Source organism: Dromiciops gliroides, chromosome 4, assembly GCF_019393635.1.
Source record: "Dromiciops gliroides isolate mDroGli1 chromosome 4, mDroGli1.pri, whole genome shotgun sequence".
Taxonomy (NCBI): Eukaryota; Metazoa; Chordata; class Mammalia; order Microbiotheria; family Microbiotheriidae; genus Dromiciops; species Dromiciops gliroides.
The window spans coordinates 269749284-269777225 of NC_057864.1; the positions used below are offsets into that span (position 1 = coordinate 269749284).

Consider the following 27942-nt stretch of genomic DNA (forward strand, 5'->3'; position numbering starts at 1 on the left):
TCCTGCCTGTCCAAGAGAAAACTCTACAATCCATCCCCTAAGCCCAGAGTTGAATCTTTAATTTTCAACCACCCAAAAAATAGAGCTGGAAAATACATTTTATGGTCCATCCCATTTCCTTCAGGCAAGACTTGGAACTAAACCATCCCAGATAATTAAATCTTGTTCTTAAAGGGCTTCCAGTAAAGACATTCTACAAGTTCCCTAGAGAAACAATGTCAGGGGTCCCATTCAGCTGAAGGATCCATTATTCATACATTAAATTCTTGCTATTGTATTACATGACAGAACAGTAAGGGTTCTGTTTTAATGTTCACTTACTTAATAATGATTAGAAGAACTGAAAGCCACCTTAACTTTTTTTTCCTCTAATCACTACTAACCAGGTGACCCTGAAAAAGTAACTTCAGTGACCTATACCTTGGTTTTTCCCATATGGAACACTAGGCAATTGACAGATGTGAATGGGCTGTGGGGAAATAGGCACATGATTACACAATCTCTAGAGCTGCTGATTGATCTAACCAATCTAAAAAGCAAATTGGAGTCATGTTAAGTGGTTAAACTATTTCATATTTTTTGCTACAGTGATCCCACTACTGAACATACACCCAAAGGATGATAAAGGCTGAGAGAAAATTCCTAAATAAAAAACAATACCTAGCATTTAGACAGCACTTCAAGGTTTGCAAAGTACTTTACATATGTTATCTCATTTGAACCCACAATAGTCCTGTGAGGTAGGTGCTATTATTATTCCCATTTTACAGATGTGAAAATTGAAAGTATCTTGTCCAGGGTCATATAACTAGTAAGTGTCTAAGGTAGGATTTGAACACAAGTCTTCCTGGCTTCAAGAATGGTGCCCCCATCCACTAAAACACTTTAGCTATCTATACATATGAAAATATTGCTAACAGTACTCCTAGGGCAACAAAGTAAGTGGGCAGTTAAATGAATGGCTGAACAAATTATAGTATATGCATGTCATGGAATACTAGTGTCCTTATAAGAAGTGGTGAATATGAAGAGTTCAGAGGAATATGGGAGGATATATGAACTGATGCACAGTGATATAAGTAGAATCAGAACATACATAATAAGTATCAATATATATGAAAATAATATTACAAAGTGATAGATTTATGATAAGTGGTAATAACAAAACTCTATTCTAGACCACTGATGATAATGAAGCAGACTTCCCTCCTCTCAGTAGGGGTACAGAGACTAAAGTTGTAAATTGTGGTTTATATACTATCAGATGTGGTCTGTTGATTTTCCTGATTTCTTGTTTTCATGATAAGGGATGGTAAACTGGATGTGGGAAAGATTGAAAAGGCAATTATTTTGATGTAAAAACAAAAGATAACAATAATACATTAAGTAAAAATAAAGAGTAAACCTTCTATTCAAAGGGCCCTAAGAGGGTGATAACTTATATATGGTACCAAATTTAAAATCACATTCGCATAATTATTAATTATTTTCCTGATTACCCTGCCTCTAAGGTTCTTCTAATGACTAGTTGTGTCATTGTATTCCAAAAGTGGCTATATATTTAATTTGGTGAGTGTAGTTCTTAAAGTTTATAAATTGGTTTGAGATCTATATGGCTGAAAGGTACTATAAAGATATAGCATGTCTAGTGCTACATTTTTCAATTCAATAGCATAATTCTTTTTGGGAAAATATTGCCTTTTCTCATCAATTTTGTCAAGCTAACTAAAACTTCCTTTTTGGGAAACATATTTTACTTTATCTCTTGAGTCTCAAAATAAATAAAAAGCCCAGAAAATGGAAATAAATAAGCCAAGACTCAAATAAATGATGGCTGCTCAAGACAAATGCAGTTTATACTCTTTAAAACCTATATGCATCAAAATTATGGTCAATAAACTCTTACAAACAATGAACCACAGAGTACAGATGTTCAACGTGCAATCGTTTGCTGCAGTTTTTCCTTTGACAAACGTCCTTATTGTGCTCATCTTTGGAGGAATACAAAACAGCATTTAATCGCAATGTGTCCGTCGAACACAGTGAGTCTGCCTCATAGAACAGCAGCCAAACTGCCTAATGGAAAGTGCTTTAGCTCCAAATGGGTGTGCTTTTGCGTTAAATACCAGCTTGCCTCAGAGATCTCTGAGAAGATCCCCTTTCTCTCTATATCTGTCTATGATATTCTCACATTTGAAGCATATGTGCCCAAAAGCTGAGACAGTTGCTACAAAGTACAGTACATTACTCCAGGGTTCATCATATCCTTGGAATAGCAATTATAAAATATACAAATGCTGTTGACAGGCTTCTCTATAAAAATGGAAGTAAACAATGAGCTGAGTGGGGGAGCTTGGGATGGCATGGAAATTGGGCTTGAAGGAGGACTGCGACTGATTAACTGCCTAACCACCAGGGAAGACTCTTCTACCTGCTACCTCAATGTTTCTCTAAGCAGACTATGAGTCCCTCTAACATCTTCTAAGCTGCCCTCACTTATATACTATCAAGGCACTATATAATTAAATATGTTTTTTTAAATTATTCTGAATGTGTCTTTTCTGGGGGACCTGTAATTAAATGTAAAAAGAATTGGCTTAGTTCACCTCAAAGGGTCTGGAATAAGCCTGAGTAGATGATGTGATATTGTCTATCAGATACCAGCTATACATAGCTACATCTGGCTTCTCGGGAGATCAGGACAAAAGAAATGCCGCACAGATAATTTAGGCTAGACACAAGGGAAAAATAGATGGTCGAAAAGAATTGACAATGATGATTTCAGAGGAAGCTTGCTAAAGTTGATAGAGAACTGGTCTCATATCCAGGAAGAATGGTATTCAAATTCTGCCTCTGAAACGTAATGCTTCTCTGACCTTGGGCAGTTTACTTAATCTCTTCCTTGAGACAACTCTCTTTAAACTGTAAGTTGCAGAGAAGCTGTCTCTCATCAGGGAGTTCCCCTAGTCTCTATTCCTCCTTAAGTGGGCTTGAACTTGATAGATAGATAGATAGATAGATAGATAGATAGATAGATAGATAGATAGATAGATAGATAGATAGATAGATAGATAGATAGAAAGATATAATGATAGATTAATGGATGGATGGATGATAGGCAGGTAGATAGATTAGATAGATTGAAAGATGAATGAATAAATGGAGAGAATAAATGAGTAAATAAAGCAAAATAAATGAGTGAATAAATTAAGGAAGGAATAAAAAATTGAAATCTTTCTTTAAAAAAATCTTTCTAGGAGATCTTTTTGTTGTTCAGTCATTTTCCAGTTGTTTCTGACTCTTTGTGATCCTATTTTGGGTTTTCTTGGCAAAGATACTGGTTTTCTATTTCCTTCTCCAGCTCATTCTATAGAGTAAGAAACTGAGGCAAATAGGGTTAATAGTGACTTGTGTAGGATCACACAGCTCATTAAGTGCCTGATTTGGACTTGATCTAGTTCTTCCTGAGTCTAGGCCCACTGTGCCACCTAGCTGCTCTAAACAATCTTTGGAATAGTTTAAATTATAATCTTCTCAGTATAGTTTTGGTGCAATACTGATTAGATATAGGAAGAAAGGATCTCAGAATGATCTTTAGATAAGATAACCTATATGTTTTAGATCTGGAAAAGGACCCTTTGGAGATGTTTCTAGCCCAGTATCTTCATTTTACAAGTGAAGGGAAACAGATCATACACATAGTAATTAATAGAGCCAGGATTAAAAGATAAAACTTCTGATTCTAAATCCAATTATCTCTAGGGTCCAGATGAATGTAACCTCCTTGAAGGCAGGGATGAACTCAAATTTGCTTTCATATTTCTAACACCTAGCACAGTGCCCTGAACATTGTAGGCACTTACTAAATATCTGCCGAATTGAATTTCCACTACAACATAGATAATTTTTGAATTTAAAATCCTTCGCAATTTTGCCTGTGCTTTAATTCCTGCTAAAAGTAAACTTCCAGAAATTTCTACAAATAGAACTGGAAAAACAGACCACTGGATCATGACCATGAAGTCATCAGGCAATACTCTCCGATAAGTTGGCTGAGCCAAAGGAAAGTCAGATTCTGAAAGCTACATTGTGGACTGGGTAGAGAGAATAGCCCAGAAGGCTGGTTTACCAAACCCTAAATATGTCAGAACTGTAGTCATTATTTTCACAGAAACAAGCATCTATCTAAGGATTGTAAATAGAAGCATAACATAAAAGAATCATGAAATGATCCTCTGCAAACACAGTATTCATTAAGGTTTTTTTTTCTTTTTAACTGGGTAACAGTTTGAATTTTGCAAACAAAAGATGGAGAGAGCACAGAAGATTATGGAAGGACTATGAAAAAAGTATTATAAAACATCTTTCAAGGAAAGACTAGACAAGTAACTTGGGTCAATAATAAGTAGGATGAAAAAGCAAAGGTATTAGAAAAGCAGTCAGAAGATATGAGAGGCCACTAGACTAGCAAAAGAGAGAAGCTACTATATGAATCTAATAAAGGCCTAACAAGCTAGAATGAACAAACAATACAGAGTATGAGACATTTAGTTCAGACTTTCTGAGAAGAGTAGGGAAATAATGGAATGCATAAACAAGGATATTAAGGCCAGGGCCTCCCCAGGAGAATATTTAGAAAAGAAGATCAGGATTCAAATACTACCTCTACTAAATGTATGATCTTGGCTGGGTCATTTAACTTCCCTGGACCTCGCTTTCCTTATAAAGTGAGAAAGTTTGACTAGATAATTTCTAAGCAACTTTTTCAACCCTAGATACTATGACTAGGTACAGTTCTGCAAAGAGGCAAAGGGTATAAATGAAGCAACATCCAAGCCTCTACTCTGATGACTAATGGGAACAAAAACCTGGGAATACTTCCTATAATTGAATGGGGTGAGGCCCAGTTATCTCAAAACTGTAATAGCAACTTTCCACATTGAAAATTAATAATAGCAATAATTATTATTATAAGTATTATTATAAATAACATTTCCATAACACTTGATGTTGTGCTGTATTACTGTTCAGTTATTTTTCAATCATGTCCAACTCTCTGTGACCTCATTTGAGGTTTTCTTGGCAAACATACTGTAATGGTTTGCTATTTCATTCTCCAGTTCATTCTTTTAGATAAGGAAGCCAAAGAAAAGAGAGTGAAGTGATTTGCCCAGGGTCATAAAGCTAGTAGGTATCTGAGGATGGATTTAAACTCATGAAGTCTTCCTGATTCCAAGCCCAATGCTCTATCCACTGTGCCACCTATCTGCCCAATTATTTCATTTGATCCTCACAACAACTCTGGGAAGTAGGTACGATTATTATCCCTATTTTACAGATGGGGAAACTGAGGCAAAACCAGGTTGTTCAGTGGCTTTCACAGATCACACAGCTACTAAGTGTCTGAGGCCAGATTTGAACTTAGGTCTTCCTGATTTCATGCCCAGTATTCCATCTGCTATTCCAAAATGATTAAGAATTGATGACAACTTCTTTTGATGAAGCATATCCTTGAAACATGTAATGCAATGACCATTTGAAGATAAATAGAGTAACTAAGACAAACAGAGTTTGTGTCATTTTCAGGTCATACAATTAATACATGTCTGAGTTCAAATTTGAATTCAAGTCTTCCTGACTCCAGACCTAGATTTCTATCCACTGCCCCAAAATGACGAAGAACTGATGAAAACCTCTTTTGATGAAGTATATACTCAAAACATTTCATGAAATGAATATTTTAGGATAAACATTAAATCACTGGCAGAAAAATATATTTATTATGTCTAAGATTGCTTTTGTTGTATACAGGATAACATTTCATATATATTAAAATAGTCATGTGGAGGATCATAGGCACAGGGTCAAAAGAAAATCAGGTCAATTTATAAAAGCAAGTTATAATTATTATATTATGGGGCAGCTAGGTGGCACAGTGGATAAAGTACTGGCCCTGGATTCAAGAGGACCTGAGTTCAAATCCAGCCTCAGATACTTGACACTTACTAGCTGTATGACCCTGGGCAAGTCACTTAATCCTAATTGCCTCACCACCCCCCAAAAAATATTATATTATGACCCATAATTTCCATGTTCCAAAGATAGACAAGTTTATCTTTGACTGGGCAGATCAACCTGGTCCAGTTTTAGAAAAATATGAAAACCAAGTGAAAATCAATATTGACAGGTCTTTGACATGTCATTGATTTGTGATAAACACAATATTAAACAAAATATTGAAGTCTATTAGAAAATATATATGAGATAGTCACTTTTCCTTTTGCTTTTAGTTTATAGAATAAAACAAGCATTTCCGTAACATAGTACCATAAAAAATGGTGATTGTACATTGAACTGCAAATCTACTATGCACAATTTGCTATTCCTTTCAAATATACAGCGAAATTATAATATAAATTTCTTTTTTTCTCTTTTTGTCTTCCCTCCCTCCCCCTCACCCTAGAGATTGTTGCCATTAGACACAAATAGGCATATGTGCAAAATTATTCTATATATACTTCTCGTTATCATTTGTCTCTCTAGATGCCGAGAGCATTTTTCTTCATATGTCTTTTATAGTTAATTTGGTATTTATAATAGACAAAATAACTTAATCACTTAAAGTTGTTCTTAAAACAACACCGTTTTTACTGTATACAATACTCTCTCGATTCTGCTCATTTTGCTCTTCATTATTCCGTGTAAATCTTTCCATATTTTTCTAAAATCATTGAACTCATCATTTCTTATAGCACAGTAGTATCTACCATAATCATATACCACAATTTGTTCAACCATTCCCCATTTGATGAGTATACCCTCAATTTCTAGTTTTTTGCCACTATGAAGTGAGCTGCTACAAAAACTTTGGAACATATAGGTTCTTTCCTTTATTCCCTAATTATTTTCAGAAATAGACCATGTAGTGGTATTGCTAGCTCAAAGGATAAAAAGCAAAACAAAATGCATTAAGCAATAACCAGGTAGCTTAATAACTTTGGACATAATTCCAGATTGCTCTCCAAAATAGCAGAACATTTCAAAATTCCACCAACAATGAATTAGTGTCCCATTTTTTTAATATCCTCTCCACCATTTATCACTTTCCCCTTCTATTATCTTAGATGGTCTGGTGGATATAAAATGATATCTCAAGATTGTTTTAATCTCCATTTCTTTAATCATTTTTATATGACTATAAATTGTTCTCTTCATTGGAAAGCTGCCTTTTCATATCCTTTGACCATTTATCAATTAGGGAATGACTTATATTCTTATAGATTTGACAAAATTCTTTATATATTTTAGATATGACTTTTATCTGATATCACTTTTTGATGCTAGGCAGGCAAAGCATCGAAAAGAATTTTACTATGTGTCAGGCACCATTCTAAGCACTGGGGAGACAAGAGAAGCATACAGGGCAGTCCCTAGTCTGAAAGAGCTTCCATTCTGGTGAGGGAGACAAAATATCTTAGAAAATGGAGGGAGGGTGGTAGACATGTAGGCATGGCAAGGAGATTGCAGGAAGTGATCTGTTAACTCATTTTCTGAAAGATAAGGCAAAAGGTTTATTTAGAAGCACTGAGAAGAGAGCCAGGAGTAGAATTGAAGGTTCTGGTGGGGTGGAGAAGTTCAGAGAATAAGACCACAATAAGGAGAAGAGACAACTTAGGAAAACAGAACTGGTGCTATTTAAGAAGGGTTTGAATGTAACTTGCCTAACCTGAAGTCAAAACCAACTATCCTAGCTCTGAAAATGTCTCCCTATTTCAGCAGGATTACTTTGCAGAAATATACTTACTTACTAGTCACAACTGTTATTATATGTTGTTGTTGTTGTTGTTGAGTCATGTCTGACTCTTCATGACACCATTTTGGGGTTTTCTAGACAAAGATACTGGAGTGGTTTGCTGGAGTGGAACCTTCTTCAGTTCATTTTATAGATGAAGAACTGAGGTAAACAGAGCAAAATGACTTGCCCAGGGTCACACAGCTTACTTACTCACCAGTGTCTGAGGCAAGATTTGAACTCAGGAAGATGACTCTTCCTGACTCTAGGCCCCATGCTCTATCCACTGCACTACCCAGCTACCCCTATTAAAAGTTTCACATTATTAGTAGTGTGCCTGTTTTTCACTCTACTAACCCCTTTTCTAAAAAAGGTAGGATCGCCATAACATAAAAGATTGTATGCAAAGAGCCAATATTGCTAAAAGAAAGGGAAACTGAAAGGTTCAAATGTATAATTCAAGGTTTCCCTTTTTCTTCCCTTTTATTATTTAGGAACATTATACAAACAATGGCCGTTACATTTTAATTCATGCATATAGAATGCTATTCTTTTTTTCCCCCTTTTTTCTTTTTAAAGGAAGGATGTGTTTATAATCTCGGGATTCTATCCAGATTCTACAGCAGTTTCTGATTCCGAGATCACACCTGAACCAATATTTAGCAAGTGTGTATATTTAAAAGAACTATGTAAACTTTTCTTCCACAAAATAGCATAAACCCTTGGTGTTTGGCCTACTGGCCTCCTTGGCACAATGCAAAATTCAAGAGTTCATCAGCAAGTTAAATTCATGCACCGAGTTTCTTCTTTCTAGTATCTCACTAGTGGATTGTAGGGTATTTTTGTTTTGCTGGGGGTTTTTGGTTGTTTTGGGGTACTTTTTGAAGCATGCTGCTAAAAGAGAGATCCTTGTTTCTATTCTTAAGAATATTAGTCTCTTAGGTCTTTTTATTCACATTCTGCGCTCAACCATCTTGGCGAGGGGAATTAAGTTGCTCAGTATCTTTAGGCAATTACAATTACTGGTCACCTTGCTGCAAGAAGCATAGATGATGAAAGAAAGCTCTTAGGTTGGATGGTGAAGAAATGTTACTTGGACTTCTGCATTTTCTTCCTCCTGAGTACATTCTGAGCCTTTAAATCACAAATGTGTTATCTTATTTTAATCAAAGCTCTCTATTACCAAATAGGATGTTATAAAATGTGTTATCAGCATTGATTATCTGAAGAAAACCATTAAGGTAAAGTGACTTGCTTGTTATAGTAAACCAATAATATAAAGGAGATTAAAGTTTAAGGCTTCAGTGTTCACAATCTATGACAGCCTACCAGGTTGTATAGTCCTTCTGACACAGCAATGGGGATTAAGTAAAATAATGCTTGAAAAAAAATTATATCGCCATCATTTCCCAATTTGTCATTCATCCAGTCTAACTCTTCATTACCCTATTTGGGGATGTCTTAGCAAAGATACTAGAGTGATTTGCCATTTCCTTCTCCAGATAATTTTACAGATGAGGAAATGGAGGAAAATAGGGTTAAATGATTTGTCCAAGGTCATATAGCTAGTAAATGCTAGTGAGACTTGGGCCAGATTTGAACTCAGGTCTTCCTGAATCCAGGCCTGGTACTCAATCTATGTGCCACCTAGCTGCCTTTCATGTCTTAATATCAACTTCTAATAAACCCCTCTCCTAAAAGAAAGATATATAGTTAAGGAATATACATATAGACCACGTCCAGCAGAACATACCTTATGGAAAATCTCTAGTTCATTATCTAATGTCAATCAATCTATAAATCAATCAACAAATATTTATTAAGTGCCTACTATGTTCTAGGCACTGCGCTAATCACTAGGGATACAAAAAACAAAAGAAAGCAAGACAGCCTCTATCTTCAAAGAGTTTACCACCAAATAGAGGAGACAACATGCAAACAAATATGTACAAATCAATACAGGATAAATAAGAAATTATTAACAGAGGGGAGGTACCAGAATTGTGAAGGGTTGGAAAAGACTTCCTATAAGAGATGGGACTTTAGGAGGAGGGTTCAGAGGAAGCTAGGGAAGTCAGTAGGCAGAGGTGAGGAGAAATTGAATTCCAGGCTTGGGGAACAGCTAGAGAAAATACTTTGAGCCAAGATACAGAGTGTCTCTTCTGAGGTACAGGTAGGAAACCATCGTCAAGAAAAAAAAAGAAAAACAAAACTCAGAGAGGACATCATGGTGGAGAGGAAGGTATAAGAAGACTAGAAAGGTAGGAGAGGGCTTTGTATGCCAGAACAATTTATATTTGTTCTTGGAGGCAATAGGGAGCCACTGGAGTTTACTGAGTGGAGGGGGCTGGTACTTAACATGATCAGATTTGTGATCCAGGAAAAAGATTTCAGTGGATATGAGGAAAAAAGGTATGTTTCAAACACCCATACCCTGGAGCGTATGCATTTTAGTGTTGTTTTCCTTTGCCTTAGTTTTACATTAGCTCACACATTTCCCCGTTTTTTTTCTCTGAAGTCTTCATATATGCTATATCTCATGCTGTAAATAACATTCGATTGCATTAAAATGCCCCCCCCCAAATTTCAGTAATTCCTCAACTGATGTGAACCCACTTTGGTTGCAGTTTCTTGCTATTATGCCACTACAATTATTTATTTGTGTATATTTGAGACCTTTCCCTTTGTCTTTGACCTTTCTAATCATAATTCTTTGTGACCAAAGAGAAATTGAGAGTTACAACAATTACCCTCAAAACTTTTTACAGACCATTTAGGAAAGAAAATAGATTATTCTTCTCCTCTTCCTTCCTCTCCCTTCTTTCCTTCCTTCCTTTCTTCCTGCCTTCCTTTCTTCCTTCTCTGCTCCCCCCCCACCCTCACTCCCATGCATTCATCATACTGGTATCAGACTTAGAATGGGAACTTTAGCCCTCAAAACTCCCAAGCTCAAGCAATCCACCAGCCTAAGTCTCACCCCTTCTGAACTTTCCAGCAAGAGAAACTATATATGGGTAACACCACACCCAGCTAATACCATTTTTTAAGCAGTTGTACAAACCCCAGGTCTATACAAGCAACACTATACCTTTCAATACAGTTTCTGATGCCCCTTCCAGAATAACAGTCACAATCCAAGGCTCTGAGGGAAGTCCTAAGGATTCTACTACCCGACCCTAGAAAGGAAAATGAAGAGTTTAGAAGAGATCTGGGGAGAGGCCATGGAAGGATTTTTAAGACATTTATTTCCCAGGAGACCCACAGAATATAGGATCATAGATTGAGTTGAAAGAGACTTCAGAGGCCATCTATCTAGTCCAATACTCATACTTTACAGATAAAGAAAATGAGGCCAAGGAGTTAACATGACTTTCCCAGGGTCGTACATGTAGGAAGCATCAGAGGCAAATTTTGAACCCAATACTTCAAAGTCAGGGATCTTTCCATCAAACCATCCTGCCTCCTTCAATGTCATATAAATGTATTCATTTTGGAGTTTGCTGTACCTTCTATGTAAGGTACTTTGGAAATCTTAAAGTACTATAGAAATGCTAGATATTATTCTGAGGTAGCAAGGTGGTAAAGGGCACCTGGGTATGGAGTCAGGAAGACCTGAGTTCAAATCCAGCTTCAGACACTTACTAGCTGTGTGATCCTGGGCAAGTCACTTAGCCTCTGCCCATTTCCTCAAATATAGAATTTGCATAATAATACCACCTACCTCCCAGGATTGTTGTGCAGATCAAATGACATAACATATTTAAAGTGCTTTGCACAGTACCTGGCACATAGTAGGTGCCTAATAAATTTCTTCCTTCTTTCCTTCTACTGAAGTCCTATCTCAGTGCCTCATTGTGCTATAGAGGTGACCCTGGAGTCTCAAAGACAATGCCAAGAAAATTTAAGTCCTTGAAGATCCTAGCAAACTGGGAGAAAAAAGTACAGGTGCATTAATGGACCCTATGTGCCATCAAAGGATAAATGTGTCTAGGTTTGGATAGGTTCAAGATTAATTTGGTTGTAGGGTAATCTATATTTAGCTATAGCCTACTTCAAAATGATCTGCTAAGTCATAGTAGAGTTGCCATCAGTGGCAGGAAGAGGAATAGCCAAAATTAACAAAAATCACAGATCCCTACAATCTCAAGTAAGTATTTAGTACACATCATAGAAGATTGCTTTGGGGTAAGAGAAAGGGAAGGGAGAGTTTTAGAGGGGAAGTAATTTGGTCAGAAGGAACAGAAGAAAGTAGATTTGGTAAGAGATAAGCAGCTTGTATGCTGATTAGAATGAATGAAGAGATGAAGGAAGGATTCTGGAGAGGAGGTGAGGGGGCACGGCATTGTACACTATTATCTCTCCTCTCCTCTGGATAATTACCAATGTGATCATGAGCAAATCACTGAAATATATTGGACCTCAGATTTATCAGTTGTAAAATGAGGGAGTTGAGTTAGATCTTTGAGGTCCCTTCTAGCTAGAGATCTATGATCTATATCTCAGCTGTCCTGCCTTCTGCAACTCGTAACCACTTAGGAAGCATGCTTGTTTGCTTTTTTAAGGGGAAGAGGAGGTGTAGAATTGTATTTCATAGTTTTAGTAGATATGAGAAGGGAGGAAATAGAAAGAGGGTATCATACTGCAAATAGAATTAGAAAAGGATCTCCTTATTTGTGATTTTAAAGGGAAGGGGGGAAAGCATTAATGAAAACAACACTAATAATAAATATATGTACTCATAAACTCTTCTAAATGATCAAATAAACTTTGTCAATATCTTTGATGAGCTAAATGACCTGGCTTGGCAGCCCACTGGGAGGAGGTTCAAAATGATCTTTTGTTCCCTGCTCATAAAGCAAACACATTGAGCTTATTGTTTCTTTGACCTTTCCGTAATTGCAGGAAAACAATAATATGAAATGAAAGTTAACCAGAGAAAGGAGTTAAGGAATAAAAAATACAAAGGCAGCACCTTGTGCTGAGAAGGTAGGCATTCACTAAATGTTCTCTTTATACTGATGTTGAAGCAGAAGACATAAAAAGATTAAATGAGCCAGTCTATTAGTCAGCATGTCTGCTGCCAAGCTCTGGAAGAGCATGGTCAACTATGGAAAAGATTACCTGTTTATCCAGAAAGACAAGATGTGGTTGCACTGGAAGCTCTATTCCCACTTCTCCATTGGATGGTTGAACTTGGACTGAAAGGGTATATGGCTGTATATATACCACCCCGCTGGTATCAAGACCACTTGAATTTCTTGCCCATGGAGGGAAAAAAGGGGAGAGGGGGGAAGAAGCATTCATGAGATAACAAATTTTGCTGAAATCACTTTTCTTTATCTTCTTTACTATGTATACATGTCACTAATTTAGAAATTAAAATTAGTCTACAGGTTGAGGGAAATAAAAACAGTGAACTTTAATTAATATCATTCTTATTTTTCTCAATAGCAATTCAAGACAGTAAAAAAAAATGGCCTAGTTAATTTAAAAAAAAATAACTATGGGGGCGGCTAGGTGGTACAGTGGATAAAGCACCTGCCCTGGATTCAGGAGTTCCTGAGTTCAAATGCGGCCTCAGACACTTGACATTTACTAGCTGTGTGACCCTAGGCAAGTCACTTAACCCCATTGCCCCGTAAAAAAAACCAAAACAAAACAAAAACTATGGATTGAGAGATTCTGTAAACTTTGATGACCAATATCAGTTATCATTGCTGCTATTTACTAGAAGAGATTCCTCCTACAGAAGAACAAAATCAGGGACTCACTGGATTGCAAAATTTTTGGTGGAAGGAGCTATATCTTGTATGCAATAAATATCTGTTTAAAACATAGAGAATGCCAGACTCTAGGCCACACAAAGATTAAAAACAACCCTCCCCAAAACAAACAAACAAACAAACAAAAATAGTTTCTTCTCTCTGGGAATTACAAAAGAAAAAAGAAGAACCAAATACTCTGAGAGATACAAGAAAGGAGATATTAGGAATAGGAGAAAGAGGGAGGGATATGGAAGGATGAGAGAAGGCTTAATGGAAAAAGCTACAATTAGGTTGGGCTCTGAAAGCAGGTTTCAGTAGGTAATAGTAGGAGGGAAAAGAACTATAGGCATGCTCAAATAGACAAGAACAAAGATACAGAGCCAGGTAAGCATATACCAACACCCTTACCCACATCCCAAAGCATGGCATAATGTTTTGCATGTGAGGGACATCAATATATGTTTGTCAGTTAATGAATGTGGAAATGAATAAATTAATGAACAAACTGATTTACCTAGTACTAGAAAATGACACACATTGGGGAGAAGTTAACTCAAGTGTATTAACCACTTGACATAAGTGGAATAATAAAATGGAATAGAGCACTTAGTAAAATTTATAGCACCAGGGAAATGTGAGTTATTATTAATATTTTCATATTATAATTATTATTATTTGGTGGAAAATTCCATGAGGATAAAGATCATGTCTAACTCATCTTAGTATCTGCTTCATTATTTAGCAAAATGTTCTATATGAAATAGAAAAATTAAAACATTTTCATTGAATTAATGAGTAATTGGATGAATGTATGTATGGAAAAAAATGAATGATTGGTGAATTTCTAACCACTAAGGTTGCCCCTTTCATATTAAAACTCCAAAAAGCTGGGCCTAAAAGTTATAGTTTTCATAAGGCTTTGATCTCAGAACTGTTCCCAAACACAAATACACTAGAAGAAATTATGTGAATGGTGGTATCATTCACTTACTATATACTAGGGATCCTCAATATTTTCTGTGGAAGAGAAACTTTTCATTTCTCCAAAGCTTTGAGAAGAAGAGAAATCTGAGTTTCTTGAAGGATAAGTGGAGGTACTAAGATAAATACTATATTCACAGCTAAGTCCCAGAGCAGGAGGGCTTGCTTCTATCAATTTTCTCCCTTCCCCAAAGGCAAACTGGAGAGGAAAGAAGAGGGGGAAGGGAAAGAGTTGGGGTAGAATGTGTTATGGTTGTGACACTTGGATTGGAGATCTATCTATCAGAGAAGATTATAAATGCAACTACTGATTTTTATATACAGACTGGGAACCCTACGGAACATAGTATCTTACTGCTATGTGGTAATTTCCATTCATTAGTATATTTAGGGTAAGTAGGTGAGCCAGCTTTCTGTTTTAATTAACCAATGTGAAGCAGGTTAAAATTTAAACTATAACCACCATTTCTCCAAGCTTCTTCAATCTCTACTCTTGACTGTACTCTCTCTTTTATGAGTCCTAGGCTGCTGGGAGATTCAGAATTCATTTTCCAGTTCGAATTCTGCCCCTAACCTAATCCTTGCATACTTTCCCTGAAGAGCTGCAAGTAAGAGGGAATCATTCGGGTAGGAAAAGCTGACAGCCTCCATCACAGAGTCTGACATACCATCACTGATACCAAGAGACCCAGTGGCTGGGAAAAATGTCTGAGCACTAGCTAAAAGCCCTTTTCCTGACATACTTTTAAGTTTATTGTGAGCAAACATCTCTTATTAAATGTAAACAGCATCTCACTGGAGGTCAGAGACTTGCTGCTACAGCATATCCCAAGGTAATACCACTTTAAGCTCCACATAAACTCTTAAGCAGTTTCTATCCTAAAACCAGACCGTAGGTGGTACAGTTTTTTACGATATGTTATAATAGTGCAATAAATCTGTTAGCTTAAAATCGAATCTCCGTGGCCTTTTAGAGAAATCATCATTAAATGCAGGGTCCTGTTAATGATGCCATCCAAGTGAAATTGTTTAATCTGCTAAGGGGGTGAAAGGTCACCAAATGAATTTTTTATAATACATCAACTTGACACGCAATAGGGAAAACTGTAATAGATAAAAGCAAAGGAAAAGGGCACTGTCTTCTTCTGATAGGTCAATAGCAGCCAAGAGAGTCACTCATCCACTTTCCTTTCACTATGGTGCTCCTTTTCCATTTAATATGGACACCCAATTAATACCTCAGCACCACAGACAACCTCATTTTAGGTGACTTATAGCAATTTCTCCCCCTTCCCTGAAATGAAAGTGATCACAATACATCATAGCATTGTGCGAATTAACGTTAATTGATTCGAGTTACCAAGCAATGATGGGCCACTTATATAATCTAGGCGTTATTGGGTGCTGGAAGGGATGGAGGGAAGATTAGATTCCAGTGTCCGTTGCTGTGACGACGGGAGTCACCTGACACCTTGTTAGACAGTTGTAAGGTTCTATTGCCGGCCCCAGTGGGGTCGTCAGTAAACTGGAGTGATGTCCAAACATCATTACACGCTGCTCCGATATTAAAGCAAAGGGATTAGCACCTTATTGCAAGCAACCTGGATTTGTCATTGTGCTGTCGTTATCCAATTTCCAACTGCTAATGTAACTTTGGCCTGCAGGCAGAAGGACCTACAGCCAAACTTAAAAAAAAATACAAGGAAAGAAAAAGTCCCCTCCCCCCCCCAATTTAACCCCTCATTTGACATCTTCCAATAACTAGTGAGGAGTGTGAAAGAATTTTTTTTCCTACATTGCCTTAAGTGGAGGATAAAAGAAAGATAAGGAGGAACAAGAACTGGAAAATCCCCAGTTCAAAGAGTTCTGATGGCTCCTTTATCTCTTGCTTTTTTGGCCTGCCAAATCCAGGATATTTACCTGAAGGGAGAGAGTATGGGAGGAATGTACCCTAGAGCATCTACATTCCTCTTCTAAGACCAGCAAACAAATATATCCTGCCTATGCAGGGTGCCTTTTTAAAAGCAAGTCCTGTATGAGCAAAGGGATTGGTGATAACACCATACTTCTCTCCCTCTCTCTAAAGGCTATTAAAGTAAATAACCTTACAATATATTTAGGTTTTGATGAAGAGTTCCAAAGTATTCTGTGGACTTTCTATCTCTTTTGCTCTGTAAAGGTGCCAAAAGGCAAAATAGGATATTGGATAATGAGTAAAGAAGAAAATTTAATCCGAAAAGGATTCTGAAGTTTGGGTTTTTTAAAAAGGAATTAGCACTTTCAGTGATGTTATCCCAAGCTATTTCCTCAAGCCAACCCTCATCCTTTTAATACTATATACTGCTGGTGACTCTACATAGGACCACAATGTCCAAAGAATCAAAATTATGAAAGACTCAACAGTCAGTAGAGAGATATGTGGTGGTGGGGGGGGCGGGGGGGGCAAGTAGACTTTTGAATATCACCAGCAAGAGGCATTATGGAACAAGAGAAGGATCATTAGCTCTGCAGTACCACATTTCAAATTCCGCTTCTGAGGTTTACTACCTGTGTGACCATGAATAAGATTCTTTTTTTTTCATCAATAAGATTCTTAATCTTCCTGGGTCTCAGTTTCTCATCTGTAAATAAGAGGACTTCTGTGGTCCTTTCCAACTTCTAATCTATGATCCTTAGTGATAAGGGCTATTGCCTGAGATATATGATTGGAAAAATAGTTGAGCCTGCCAAGTAGAGAGAACAAAAGATGGTAGATTCATGATCTGAAGGTTGCACTGGTACCTATATAATGTTAAAATACTTACCTTAGAGAAAGGCCTCCAGCTAGTTGGGTGAACTCCACAGGAAGGATTTATGGTAGGTTATTAATACAAGTTGTATGAGATGGGTAGGTATAGGTGGGTTTCCATCTGTAGCATCAGCAGTACCCACATCATTGGAATAATGGATTAATTAAAGTATAAGTTCCTAATAGGATTAAACATCTTCTTCTCCTTGTGTACAATACAATGGAAAGGACCTCAATGCCATTTTCTCCTTAGAAAGATTATGTCAGTTTTGCTGGGCAGGTGATTCTTGGTTGTAATCCCAATTCCTTTGCCCTCTGGAATATCATATTCCATACCCTCCAGTCCTTTAATGTGGAAGCTGCTAGATCTTGTGCTATCCTGACTGGGGCTCCACAGTACTTGAATTCTTTTTTTTTGGCAGCTTGAAATATTTTCTCCTTGACCTGAGAGCTCTAGACTTTGGCTATAATATTCTTAGGAGTTTTCCTTTTGGGATCTCTTTCAGGAGATGATTGGTGGATTCTTTCAATTTCTATTTTACCTTCTGCTTCTAGAATATTAGGGAAATTTTCCCTGACAATTTCTTGGAGGTCTAAGCTCTTTCCTTGATCATGGTTTTCAGGTAGACCAATAATTTGAAAATTATCTCTCCTGGTCCTATTTTCCAGGTCAGCAGTTTTTCCAAAAAGATATTTCACTTTGCCCTTTATTTTTTATTCATTAAATTTGCTTTATTGTGTCTTGGTTTCGCATAAAGTCACTAGCTTCCATTTGTTCAATCTTAATTCTTAGGCAATTTTTTTCATCAGAGAGCTTTTGTACCTCCTTTTCCATTTGGCCAATTGGGCTTTTTAAGCTGTTGACTTTTTTCTCATCTTTCCTGCATCACCCTCATTTCTCTTTCCATTTTTTCCTCTACTTCTCTAACTTTATGTTCAAAGTCCTTTTTGAGTGCCTTTATGGCCTGAGACCAATTCATATTTTTCTTGGAAGCTTTAGATATAGGGGCCCTAATGTTGACATCTTCCTCTGAGGGTACACCTCAATCTTGCTTGTCACTAAAGAAACTTTCTATAGTTCTCACATTTCTCTGTCTGCTCATCTTGCCTTTCTTTTATTTGACTTTTAGATCCTTAAAGTGGGATACTGTTTCCAGGCTGCATTATCCAAGTTTCAGAAGGTCCCAGATGGTATGATTTAAGGAGGAGCAGGTTTTTCACTCACCAGGCCTGTTGCATGGTCCATAGATGCCCCCAGACCAACTTGATAATCAACCAGCTTTGTGTGTTGTAGTTGTCAGCTCTGATGAGTCTGTGCCCCTCCCCCACCCGGGCCACTGCTACTCAAGCCTACCGCCTGATTCCCAGCAGGGATGAAAAACCCAACTTTCATAAATTGAAAATAAAATAAAAAATTAAAGGGATTGAATGATCTAAGTATGGGAAGTAAAGCTAAGGACAACAATAAAGGTTTTGCTTAATTGGGGTTTTTTTGGAGGGAAATCTAGAACACTACAGAGTGTTCTAGAGATATATGACCATTCAAAGGAAATTAGCCTGATTGTTCATTCATGAAAGACAAATTGGATGGAAGATATCTATTGTCTAGATTACAATACACATTTGAATAGATAATCTGAGGAACTTGCCCATCAATATGCATAGTTGGGACAGATAGTATACATGGACAACAATTTGGGCACAATGTTGGACAGAATGAAAGTAGACTTTATTGCCTTTGAGAAATTTCACCACTCTTTCAATATCCTTGAGCTTACCACAAAAGCAAAGACCTGCCTTTATAATACTAACATTATATCACTGTTGCTTTATGGCAGCAAGTTATGAAATGCCATAGTCTATGGTAAATTTTTCATTTACTATGGTAAAGGAAAGATGCCCTTAATGACAGTAAGGGAAAGATTCATGGAATAAAAACAAATCAACCAAAGAACTCTATGATAAGAAGAGAAGATGACCTGGTCATGTGGAGAGAGAAAAGGATTATGAGTAGTTAGCCAGAAGACTCTACTCTCAGAACATCGGAAAGGTAGACTCATGGCAAAATTATGAGGACATGGACAAGAGTATTGCAAAACAAGTAGGCATGGATGGATTATGAACTTTATTATGAAAGAAACTTCTGAATCAGTGAGATCACAAATACTATTTAGTACTGACTATTTACTGAGGAGAGAAAAAAGGATGCTCAAAGAAGAGAAAAAATATTGTTTGAAGAAGATGACCTTTGGAGTAGAAAAGATATTCCAAAATGGGTAATATGAAGAAATACTAAAGATGAAGCAAGCACCATGCTCTTTCATTGTTGTTGTTGTTGTTGTTGTTTTTTGTTTGTTCATTTTATTTTTGTTTGTTTTTTGCGGGGCAATGAGGGTTAAATGACTTGCCCATTGTCACATAGCTAGTAAGTGTCAAGTATCTGAGGGTGGATTTGAACTCAGGTCCTCCTGAATCCAGGGCAGGTGCTTTATCTACTGCACTACCTAGCTGCCCCACCATGCTGTTTTTGATGAATTAAAGAACCAACGTTTATTAATCACCTCCTTAGTGTCAAGCATTGTAGTAGGTGCTGGGAATAGAATTACAAAAATGAAAGCATCTAATCTCAAGGATCTTATATATATATATATATACATAAACATATGTGTATGTAGATATTAAGGAGGATAATATGTACATAAATAAATATATTTGTGTAAGTATACACCCATGAAATAAATACATATTACATATTAAAATGGTTTGGGGCAACTGGAGGGATCAAGAAAAGCTTAAATTATGTTCTGTACCCTGTTTAAAAATTTTTGTGCTAAATTTTAGAAAGATTTTATATTAAATCAAATTTACATCAAAATGGATACAATTTTGAAATATTGTTTTGGCACTAAAAGAAGTTTTGATTTTCTGGAAACTCTACATATGTGGAATGGCTAATTTATGTGTGTGTGTGTGTGTGTGTGTGAGGCAATTGGGGGTTAAGTGACTTGCCCAGGGTCACACAGCTATTAAGTGTTAAGTGACTGAGGCTGTATTTGAACTCAGGTCCTCCTGAATCCAGGTCCAGTTCTCTATCCACTGAGCCACCTAGCTGCCCCATGGCTAATTCTTTAATGATGACAGAAAATGGAAAATTTATGCCCCAAATAGATGCACTTGGGTTTATGATGCTTCATATCCACTTCACAAGAGGGATTAGTTGAGATTATAAAACTTTCCCAAAATAGGAAATGCTACATATCTCTTTAATCAGATTTCTCTCAGTTTGGGTATTCTTTAGACCAATAGTTCTCAAAACTATTTTCATCTTGGGACCACTTTACACTCTTAAATATTATTTAGGACCCCAAAGAGCTTTGGTTTGTGAGGGCTACAGTGTTCAGTATTTACCATATTAGAAATTAAAATTGATTAATTTCACCACATTTATTAATTAATTTAAAGTAGTAATGATTTTATTAGATGTCACCATAAAGTATACATTTTTATGAAAAATAGCCATATTTTCCTAAACAAAGAAAAGTGAGTGAGAAGAATGCCATTGTTTTACATGTTTGCAAATCTCATGTCTGGCTTACAGAAGAGAGCTGAATTTTTATATCTGCCTTGGCATTCAATCTACTATGGTGTATTGTTTTGGTTGAATAATAAGTAGTTGGAAATGAATGGACTATATTAATAGACCAATAAAATCTTAATATCTGTTATGAAAAATATTTTGGCCTCTGTAACCCCATGTGTCTCAGGGATCTCCAAGAGTTCATGGACTATACTTTGAGAATTAATGCTTTAGACATCAATATTTTTCATTTCTTTGTACTTTAAACTTTCATTTAGCAAGTAAGAAGGAAGCTACGTTTTGTCATCACCCAAGTAAAGTAGCATTTTCTTTGAAAATCAAGTACCCGTTAGCTATAATACCTAAAAACACATTGATTCTAAGGAGAACTGAATGTCTCAAAGAGAGCCTGGCCCATAGTATAAACAAGCCAGTCTTTTTGCCTCAGTTTTTTCTGTTGAATCCCTGAGGCCAACCCTGAGGCACTTTCAAGGGTAACTCCCAACTCCCAATGGTTAAAGTTGGCTAAAGGGTCTGGACAAAACTACAAGGCTGTTTGCCATATCATGTAATAATTAAACCCACTGGAGAACCTTTGACAATTATTTTGTTCTTCAGTATAGACTTTCTCAGGCACACATAGTGAATCAGGAAATAGAGAATATTTGCTTTACATCATGTGCCTACATCCACCATCTAGATTTTAGATACATGGAAAGAAATGAGATAGAGAATATAATCCAAAGCCCCACAGAAAATAGATGATATGATTTATAAAAGTTAATTTCATATTACATCACAAATGTCAAAGTCAAGAGTGAGTTCAAAATGGCTATGACAGATGGTTGGTAATAAACATAAGCTATGTTATAATCTGTTGATAAAATAATATGCTGTATATTTATGGCATCTCTACTCTTCTGGCCATTTCTATCAGCTAAGCCCCTTCTTGTCTCTTTTTGATTTCTGTACTCCTTGGATTTGATTTCCCCCTCCTTCCCCCCCAAAAGCTTATCCCCAAGAAACTCATCATCAGGAATATCGCATCAACTTTGATATTCATGCTTCAACAGTACCCTCAATTAGTTCCCTTTGACCCTGTAACTGGAAGACTGTAGGACAGTAAAAAACAAACAAACAAAACAAAAAACTCCTCTTAAAGCCTCTATTTAAAGAGGGTTCAGAAGCCCAACAAACTCTTCATTTCTCACTAGTACCTTTTCCTTCATTCTTTGGACTCCATTATTGTCATGCCCCAGTGCCCCTCCCCACCATCGAAGCTTCTTTTTGTATCTGATCTTCACTGACTAGGGTATATTCCTTGAAGGAAGGAACTACAATCATCCCTTTCACATAGTGGAGGTTAGAAGCAAGGTCTCTTCACCTTGAAATCTCGAAAATCCACATAAAATTTTTGGGCTCTCCTTTTGTGCCAGAGAGGAATAAGTCTGAATTTCTCCTTTTTCTTTTACAGAGTATACTATAGATATATTTATACATTTATGCATTTCTGAGTTTCTAAATGATTTCTATGTTGTCTGCAGCTTCCACAACCCCCCCCAAAAAAAATTCCCATTTAATTTCTTATGGCAACCCATGAAATATCAAAATTGTGATGGGGGAAGTTGCAATGTGGAAGGGAATAACTGTATCATTCTTTTTCTTATTTATATTGCCAGAGCTTAGCACAGTGCCTGGAACATTGTAGGCACTTAATAAATGTTTATTATATTGTGCTGATTAAAAAAAAATGTTCTTCAGGGGCAGCTAGGTGGTGCAGTGGATAGAACACCGGCCCTGGAGTCAGGAGGACCTGAGTTCAAATCCAGTCTGAGACACTTGAGACTTACTAGTTGTGTGACACTGGGCAAGTCACTTAACCCTAATTGCCTTTCCAAAACAAACAAACAAACAAACAAACAAAAAATGTTCTTCAGTTGTATTCTGAATACCTATAACACCTTTTAATATTCCTCAAGCTGCCCTGTCCAAAATAATGTCTCACTGGAAGGAGGGGAAGAAGGCTACCAACAATATTTAATATTGAAGCTACAATTTTCTCTTAATTATCCATCCACATGGATATAATCTATAGACATAGGAGCCCCATGACCTTGGACTAGATGAAAAAGAAATGAGGTTGAAGGAGAGTAAGTTTAATAACAACTGAAATGAAACCTGGATCTATCCAAATTCTATGATTTGGGCCATGGATAATTTTGATGCTTCCTTTTTTGTGTGTGTTCACATGCATATATATGCATATGTATGTGCACACACATACATATATATACACATATGTATGTATACACCTACTACACATATATATGCATCCATATATATACATACACATCCATATATATATATATAATGTAAACATATGCATCACTCTAATAATATCTGATATGTAGTCTTTTACACATTGCAAAGTGCTTTACAGACATTATCTTTTTGATCCTCAAAATAACCCTGGGAGGTAGGTGGTGTTCAGTCATTTTCAGTCATATCTCACTCTTTGTGACCCAATTTGGATTTTTCTTGGCAAAGAGATGGAGTGGTTTGCTCTGTGTGTGTGTTTGTGTTTGTGTTTGTGTGTGTGTGAGAGATGTTTAAGTGATTTTCCCAGTATCAAACAGCTAGCAAGTTGCTGAAGTAGTTTTGAGCATCTCTTTTTTACTCCAAGTCCAGTACTCACTACACACACATATACACACAACTATGAATATAGATGTATGTATATACAATGATAAACCTATTCACATGTACCATATAGATGTATATGTATGTGTGTATGTATGGGTATATATATGTGTATCTGAATTCCTGCGATTTTATTTATTTATTTAATTTTTTTGGTGGGACAATGAGGGTTAAGTGACTTGCCCAGGGCTACACAGCTAGTGTCAAGTGTCTGAGGCTGGATTTGAACTCAGGTCCTCCTTAATCCAGGGCCTGTACTTTATCCACTGTGGCACCTAGCTGCCACCTGATTTTATTGATATATGGAACTCACTCTGGAAGCTGGCTTCCTTCTTCCATGGAGAACTTAACTTAGATAGTTGCCTCAAAGGTTAAGTTACTTGTCCATTGTGATGTAGCCATTTCATATCAGAGAATAGGAATTGAATCCAGGGCTTTCTGGATTTGAGGCTTGTTGTTTATCCATTACTCAATACTGCTTTGGTGTGTGTATGTCTCTGTCCCTTTTTCTACCTACCTATTTGTTTTCCTTCCTTCCTTCCTTCCTTCCTTCCTTCCTTCCTTCCTTCCTTCCTTCCTTCCTTCCTTCCTTCCTTCCTTCCTTCCTTCCTTCCTTCCTTTCTTTCTCTCTTTCTCTGTCTCTCTCTGTCTCTCTCTGTCTCTCTGTCTCTCTGTCTCTCTCTCTCACACACACACACACACACACAGAGTTTATTTTAACTTTAGTTTTCACCGTTCTCCTAGGCCATCAGATCAATGATAATCATCCCTTCCCAATTACTTAATTTCCACCCACAGAACAATAAACCTAAGATAAAATACAAACTTCTCAGTTTTACCTTAAGACCCTTTACAATCTGATTCCAACCTGCCTTTTCAGCCTTCTTTCACACTATTCCCTTCAGACACTTATAAGGCATGTTACCTGAACTAGTTACTTAACCTTTCTCAGTCTCAGTTTCTTCATCTGTAAAAAAGAATAATTATAGCACGAGTGCCAAAGGACATGAGAATCAAAATGATATAATGTATGAAAAGCACTTTGCAAATCTTAAAACACTATATTATGATTATTGTTATATTTTTATTATACAGTTTCTGTTCTAGTCCAGGGATTCTCATACTGTGAACAACAAACCCCTGGGGAAGTGAGGAAGGGCAAGAATACATATGTGTACAATGCTTTCTAATTGATTTTTATTGAGATACAATAAAATATACATTATTATTACAACTACTATTAATTTTTGAGTCTGCAAATTATTTTGATACTAAAAAAATGTTGCAAACCAGACTAGCTACTGTTCCCTGAATTTATCTTTTTCTCTTTCCATCTCTATTCAGGTCATCCCCTTTCATGGAATAAATGAAGTAGCAAATATCAAGTATCTATAATTTGTTCAGGTACTCAATGTATTCTCTCCCTTCTCCATGAAGTCTTTCCTAAACCACTCAGTGATTCCTCTCCTTTCTCAAAATTTTCTAGAGCATATTGTATTTTTTTTTTTGGTGGGGCAATGAGGGTTAAGTGACTTGCCCAGGGTCACACAGCTAGTTAAGTGTCAAGTGCCTGAGGTCAGATTTGAACTCAGGTCCTCCTGAATCTAGGGCCAGTGCTTTATCCAGTGTGCCACCTAGCTGCCCCAAAGAATATTGTCTTAATCTCTTCTTAACACATCCCAATCTATTTGTACTCCTTTTATTTGTGTGCATGTCATAAACCTAGAAATTATAAACTCCCTGAGGACAGGGAATGTCATTTTTTCAGCTTTCTATCCCCAGTACCTATCACAATGTCTTGAGTTTTATGGTCATTGAAGTGATAAATTGTTAGGCAGGACACTCAATGCCTCCATTCTATAGATGGGGAAACGGAAAAATTCTGTTTGGTGATCCCTTTCTCTCTAGACAGGTAGCTCCTTTATGTGGCAGGGTATTTAAATAAATTATGTGGCAGAGTACAATCTTGAACAGAACTACTAAGGATTCCATTTCTGGTTTTAATTGTATTGAATCCTGGATCCACTAGACATGTTAGCATAAAAGTAATTACTGCCCATTAAATATTAATTGATTATTTATTAACAGCAACACCAATGAGATGAGAAAACAGTATATCCTAATTGAATGGGACACTCAATATCTAAAATGCATTTAGTAAAAGATCCCAGATCCTAATATTATTTAACATTATATTTTATCAGCAAAGATATAAGGAATCTAATGTTAGAGAAACATGCATTTTGTTTATTTCCTTAGTGGTGGTGATGACTTTCATGAAGCTATTCATATATTCTCAGCAAGATAGATAGATGTAGATAGATAGATGTCTACATGTGATTTTCATAAAGCTCTCAATATTCTCTCAACCAGATAGATGGATGGATAGATGATAGAGATAGATAGATAGATAGATAGATAGATAGATAGATAGATAGATAGATAGATAGATAGATAGATAGACAGACAGACAGATAGATAGGATGGAAGGAAAACTAGGGCCATAAGGTCATAAGGTAGAAACTTTGTAAACTAGAGCTAGAGGGGAATCCAATCAACAATTCAAGTAAGTGAACATTTTTTTTTTTTGTGAGGCAATTGGGGTTAAGTGACTTGCCCAGGGTCACACAGCTAGTAAGTGTTAAGTGTCTGAGGCCAGATTTGAACTCAGGTACTCCTGAATCCAGGGCCAGTGCTTTCTTTATCCACTGTGCCATCTAGCTTCCCCAAGTGAACATTTATTAAAAAGCCTACTGTGTGCTGAGCACAGTGCTAGGTCCTGGGGATACAAAGATAAAAGTGGAGCAGTCCCTGCCCTCACAGAGTCTACAGTCTATATGAGACCAATCCAGTCCTCTTTTCCTACCACTAACTTGCGTATATTTTTTTGTGCTGTTTGGTATTTTCTTCTCTGTCCAATATATTGAAACCACACTCTCCAAATTTTCTAATGACCTCTTAATTCCCAAATCTAATGGTTCTTAATCTTCCTTCTTCTTGACCTCTCCATAGTATGTGTCATAGGCAACAACCTTTCTTTCCTAAATACTCCCTTGATTTTCATGAAGATGTGCTCTCTCGGTTCTCCTCCTACTTATCTGATACCTTGTTAAACACCTCCCAAAAAAGTTTCCATATTCATCATAGAACACAAAAAAGTTCAATATATGCAACTGAATCTCCATTTTATACCACTTCCTAGACAGATAGATGATATATAGATAGATATATAAAATACACACATACATGCATACACACATTTATGCATACACACATATACATATATAAAATTCCACATACGGGGGCAGCTAGGTGGCACAGTGGATAAAGCACTGGCCCTGGATTCAAAAGGACCTGAGTTCAAATCTGGCCTCAGACACTTGACACTTATTAACTGTGTGACCCTGGGCTTAACCCTCATTGCCTCCCCCCCCAAAAAAGAATTCCACATACTTTCAAAACTCTACTGCTTAATTGTGCTTCTTTCTGAACTTTCTTCTGTTTCTTTCTCTGCATTTTAAAAGTGTTTCAATGGCTTTTTTTTCCTCCGGTAAATATACACACATATACATGTGTTACATATATATGTATATACATACACATGCATGTATACATGCATATGTGTGTATATATTAGTCTATACACACAATTCACATACACATGCATATGCATACACACATATACATAGTTATAGTTGCTGTTTGTTTGTGTCTGACTGCTCGGAATTTTCTTGGCAAGGTACCAGAGTGGTTTCCATTTCCTTTTCCAGAGGATTAAGGCAAACAGAGACTAAATACCTTGCTCAGGGTCACAAAGCTAACAAGTGTCTGAGGCAGGATTTGAACTCAGGTCTCCCTAACTCCAGGCCCAATGCTATATCCACCGAAACACTTAGCTGCCTCTATATAAGAGAATATAGCTGCCTATATATAAGAGAAATCAAGCAGCATTCAAAACAACTAAGAAGGTCTTATTCACTTGATTAGCATCATAAAAGATGATCTAGAGAATATAAAATTGATAGAACATGGATTGAATGAGAACACACTTAAAAGAGGAGGTGACTTAAATTCACAGTGTATAGCTTAGTGTTAAGGCTTTGTAGAATGCACGCTACCTATAGGAGACAGTGAGTCTGGTTACTTTGCACTGCCCTTCCTCCCTTAAATCCAGTCCATTGCAAGTCATGACATCTGTCATAGTCCTCTTTGAGAATGAAGGAGAAACTACAACCACTTTTGGCTATTCCTGATCTCCCTTAAGACTGAAACTTACTGTGATTTTTTTTTAAAGCTGTTCCCTTGTTTGATTTCTGAGAAAGTCAGACATATTATTGTGT

The 27942-nt window shown here is 36.7% G+C and overlaps 1 protein-coding gene across 1 annotated transcript in view; it reads right to left on the minus strand.

Moving 5' to 3' along the window:
- PKHD1 (PKHD1 ciliary IPT domain containing fibrocystin/polyductin) overlaps positions 1 to 27942 on the minus strand; it is a 714107-nt gene that overhangs the window by 37617 nt on the left and 648548 nt on the right. Inside the window, exons 61-62 of the mRNA XM_044005152.1 lie at positions 12914 to 13049; positions 10881 to 10968 (exon numbers count right to left, since the gene is read on the minus strand). Of these exons, the coding sequence (XP_043861087.1) occupies positions 10881 to 10968; positions 12914 to 13049 (224 nt within the window). The remainder of the gene's footprint in view (positions 1 to 10880; positions 10969 to 12913; positions 13050 to 27942) is intronic.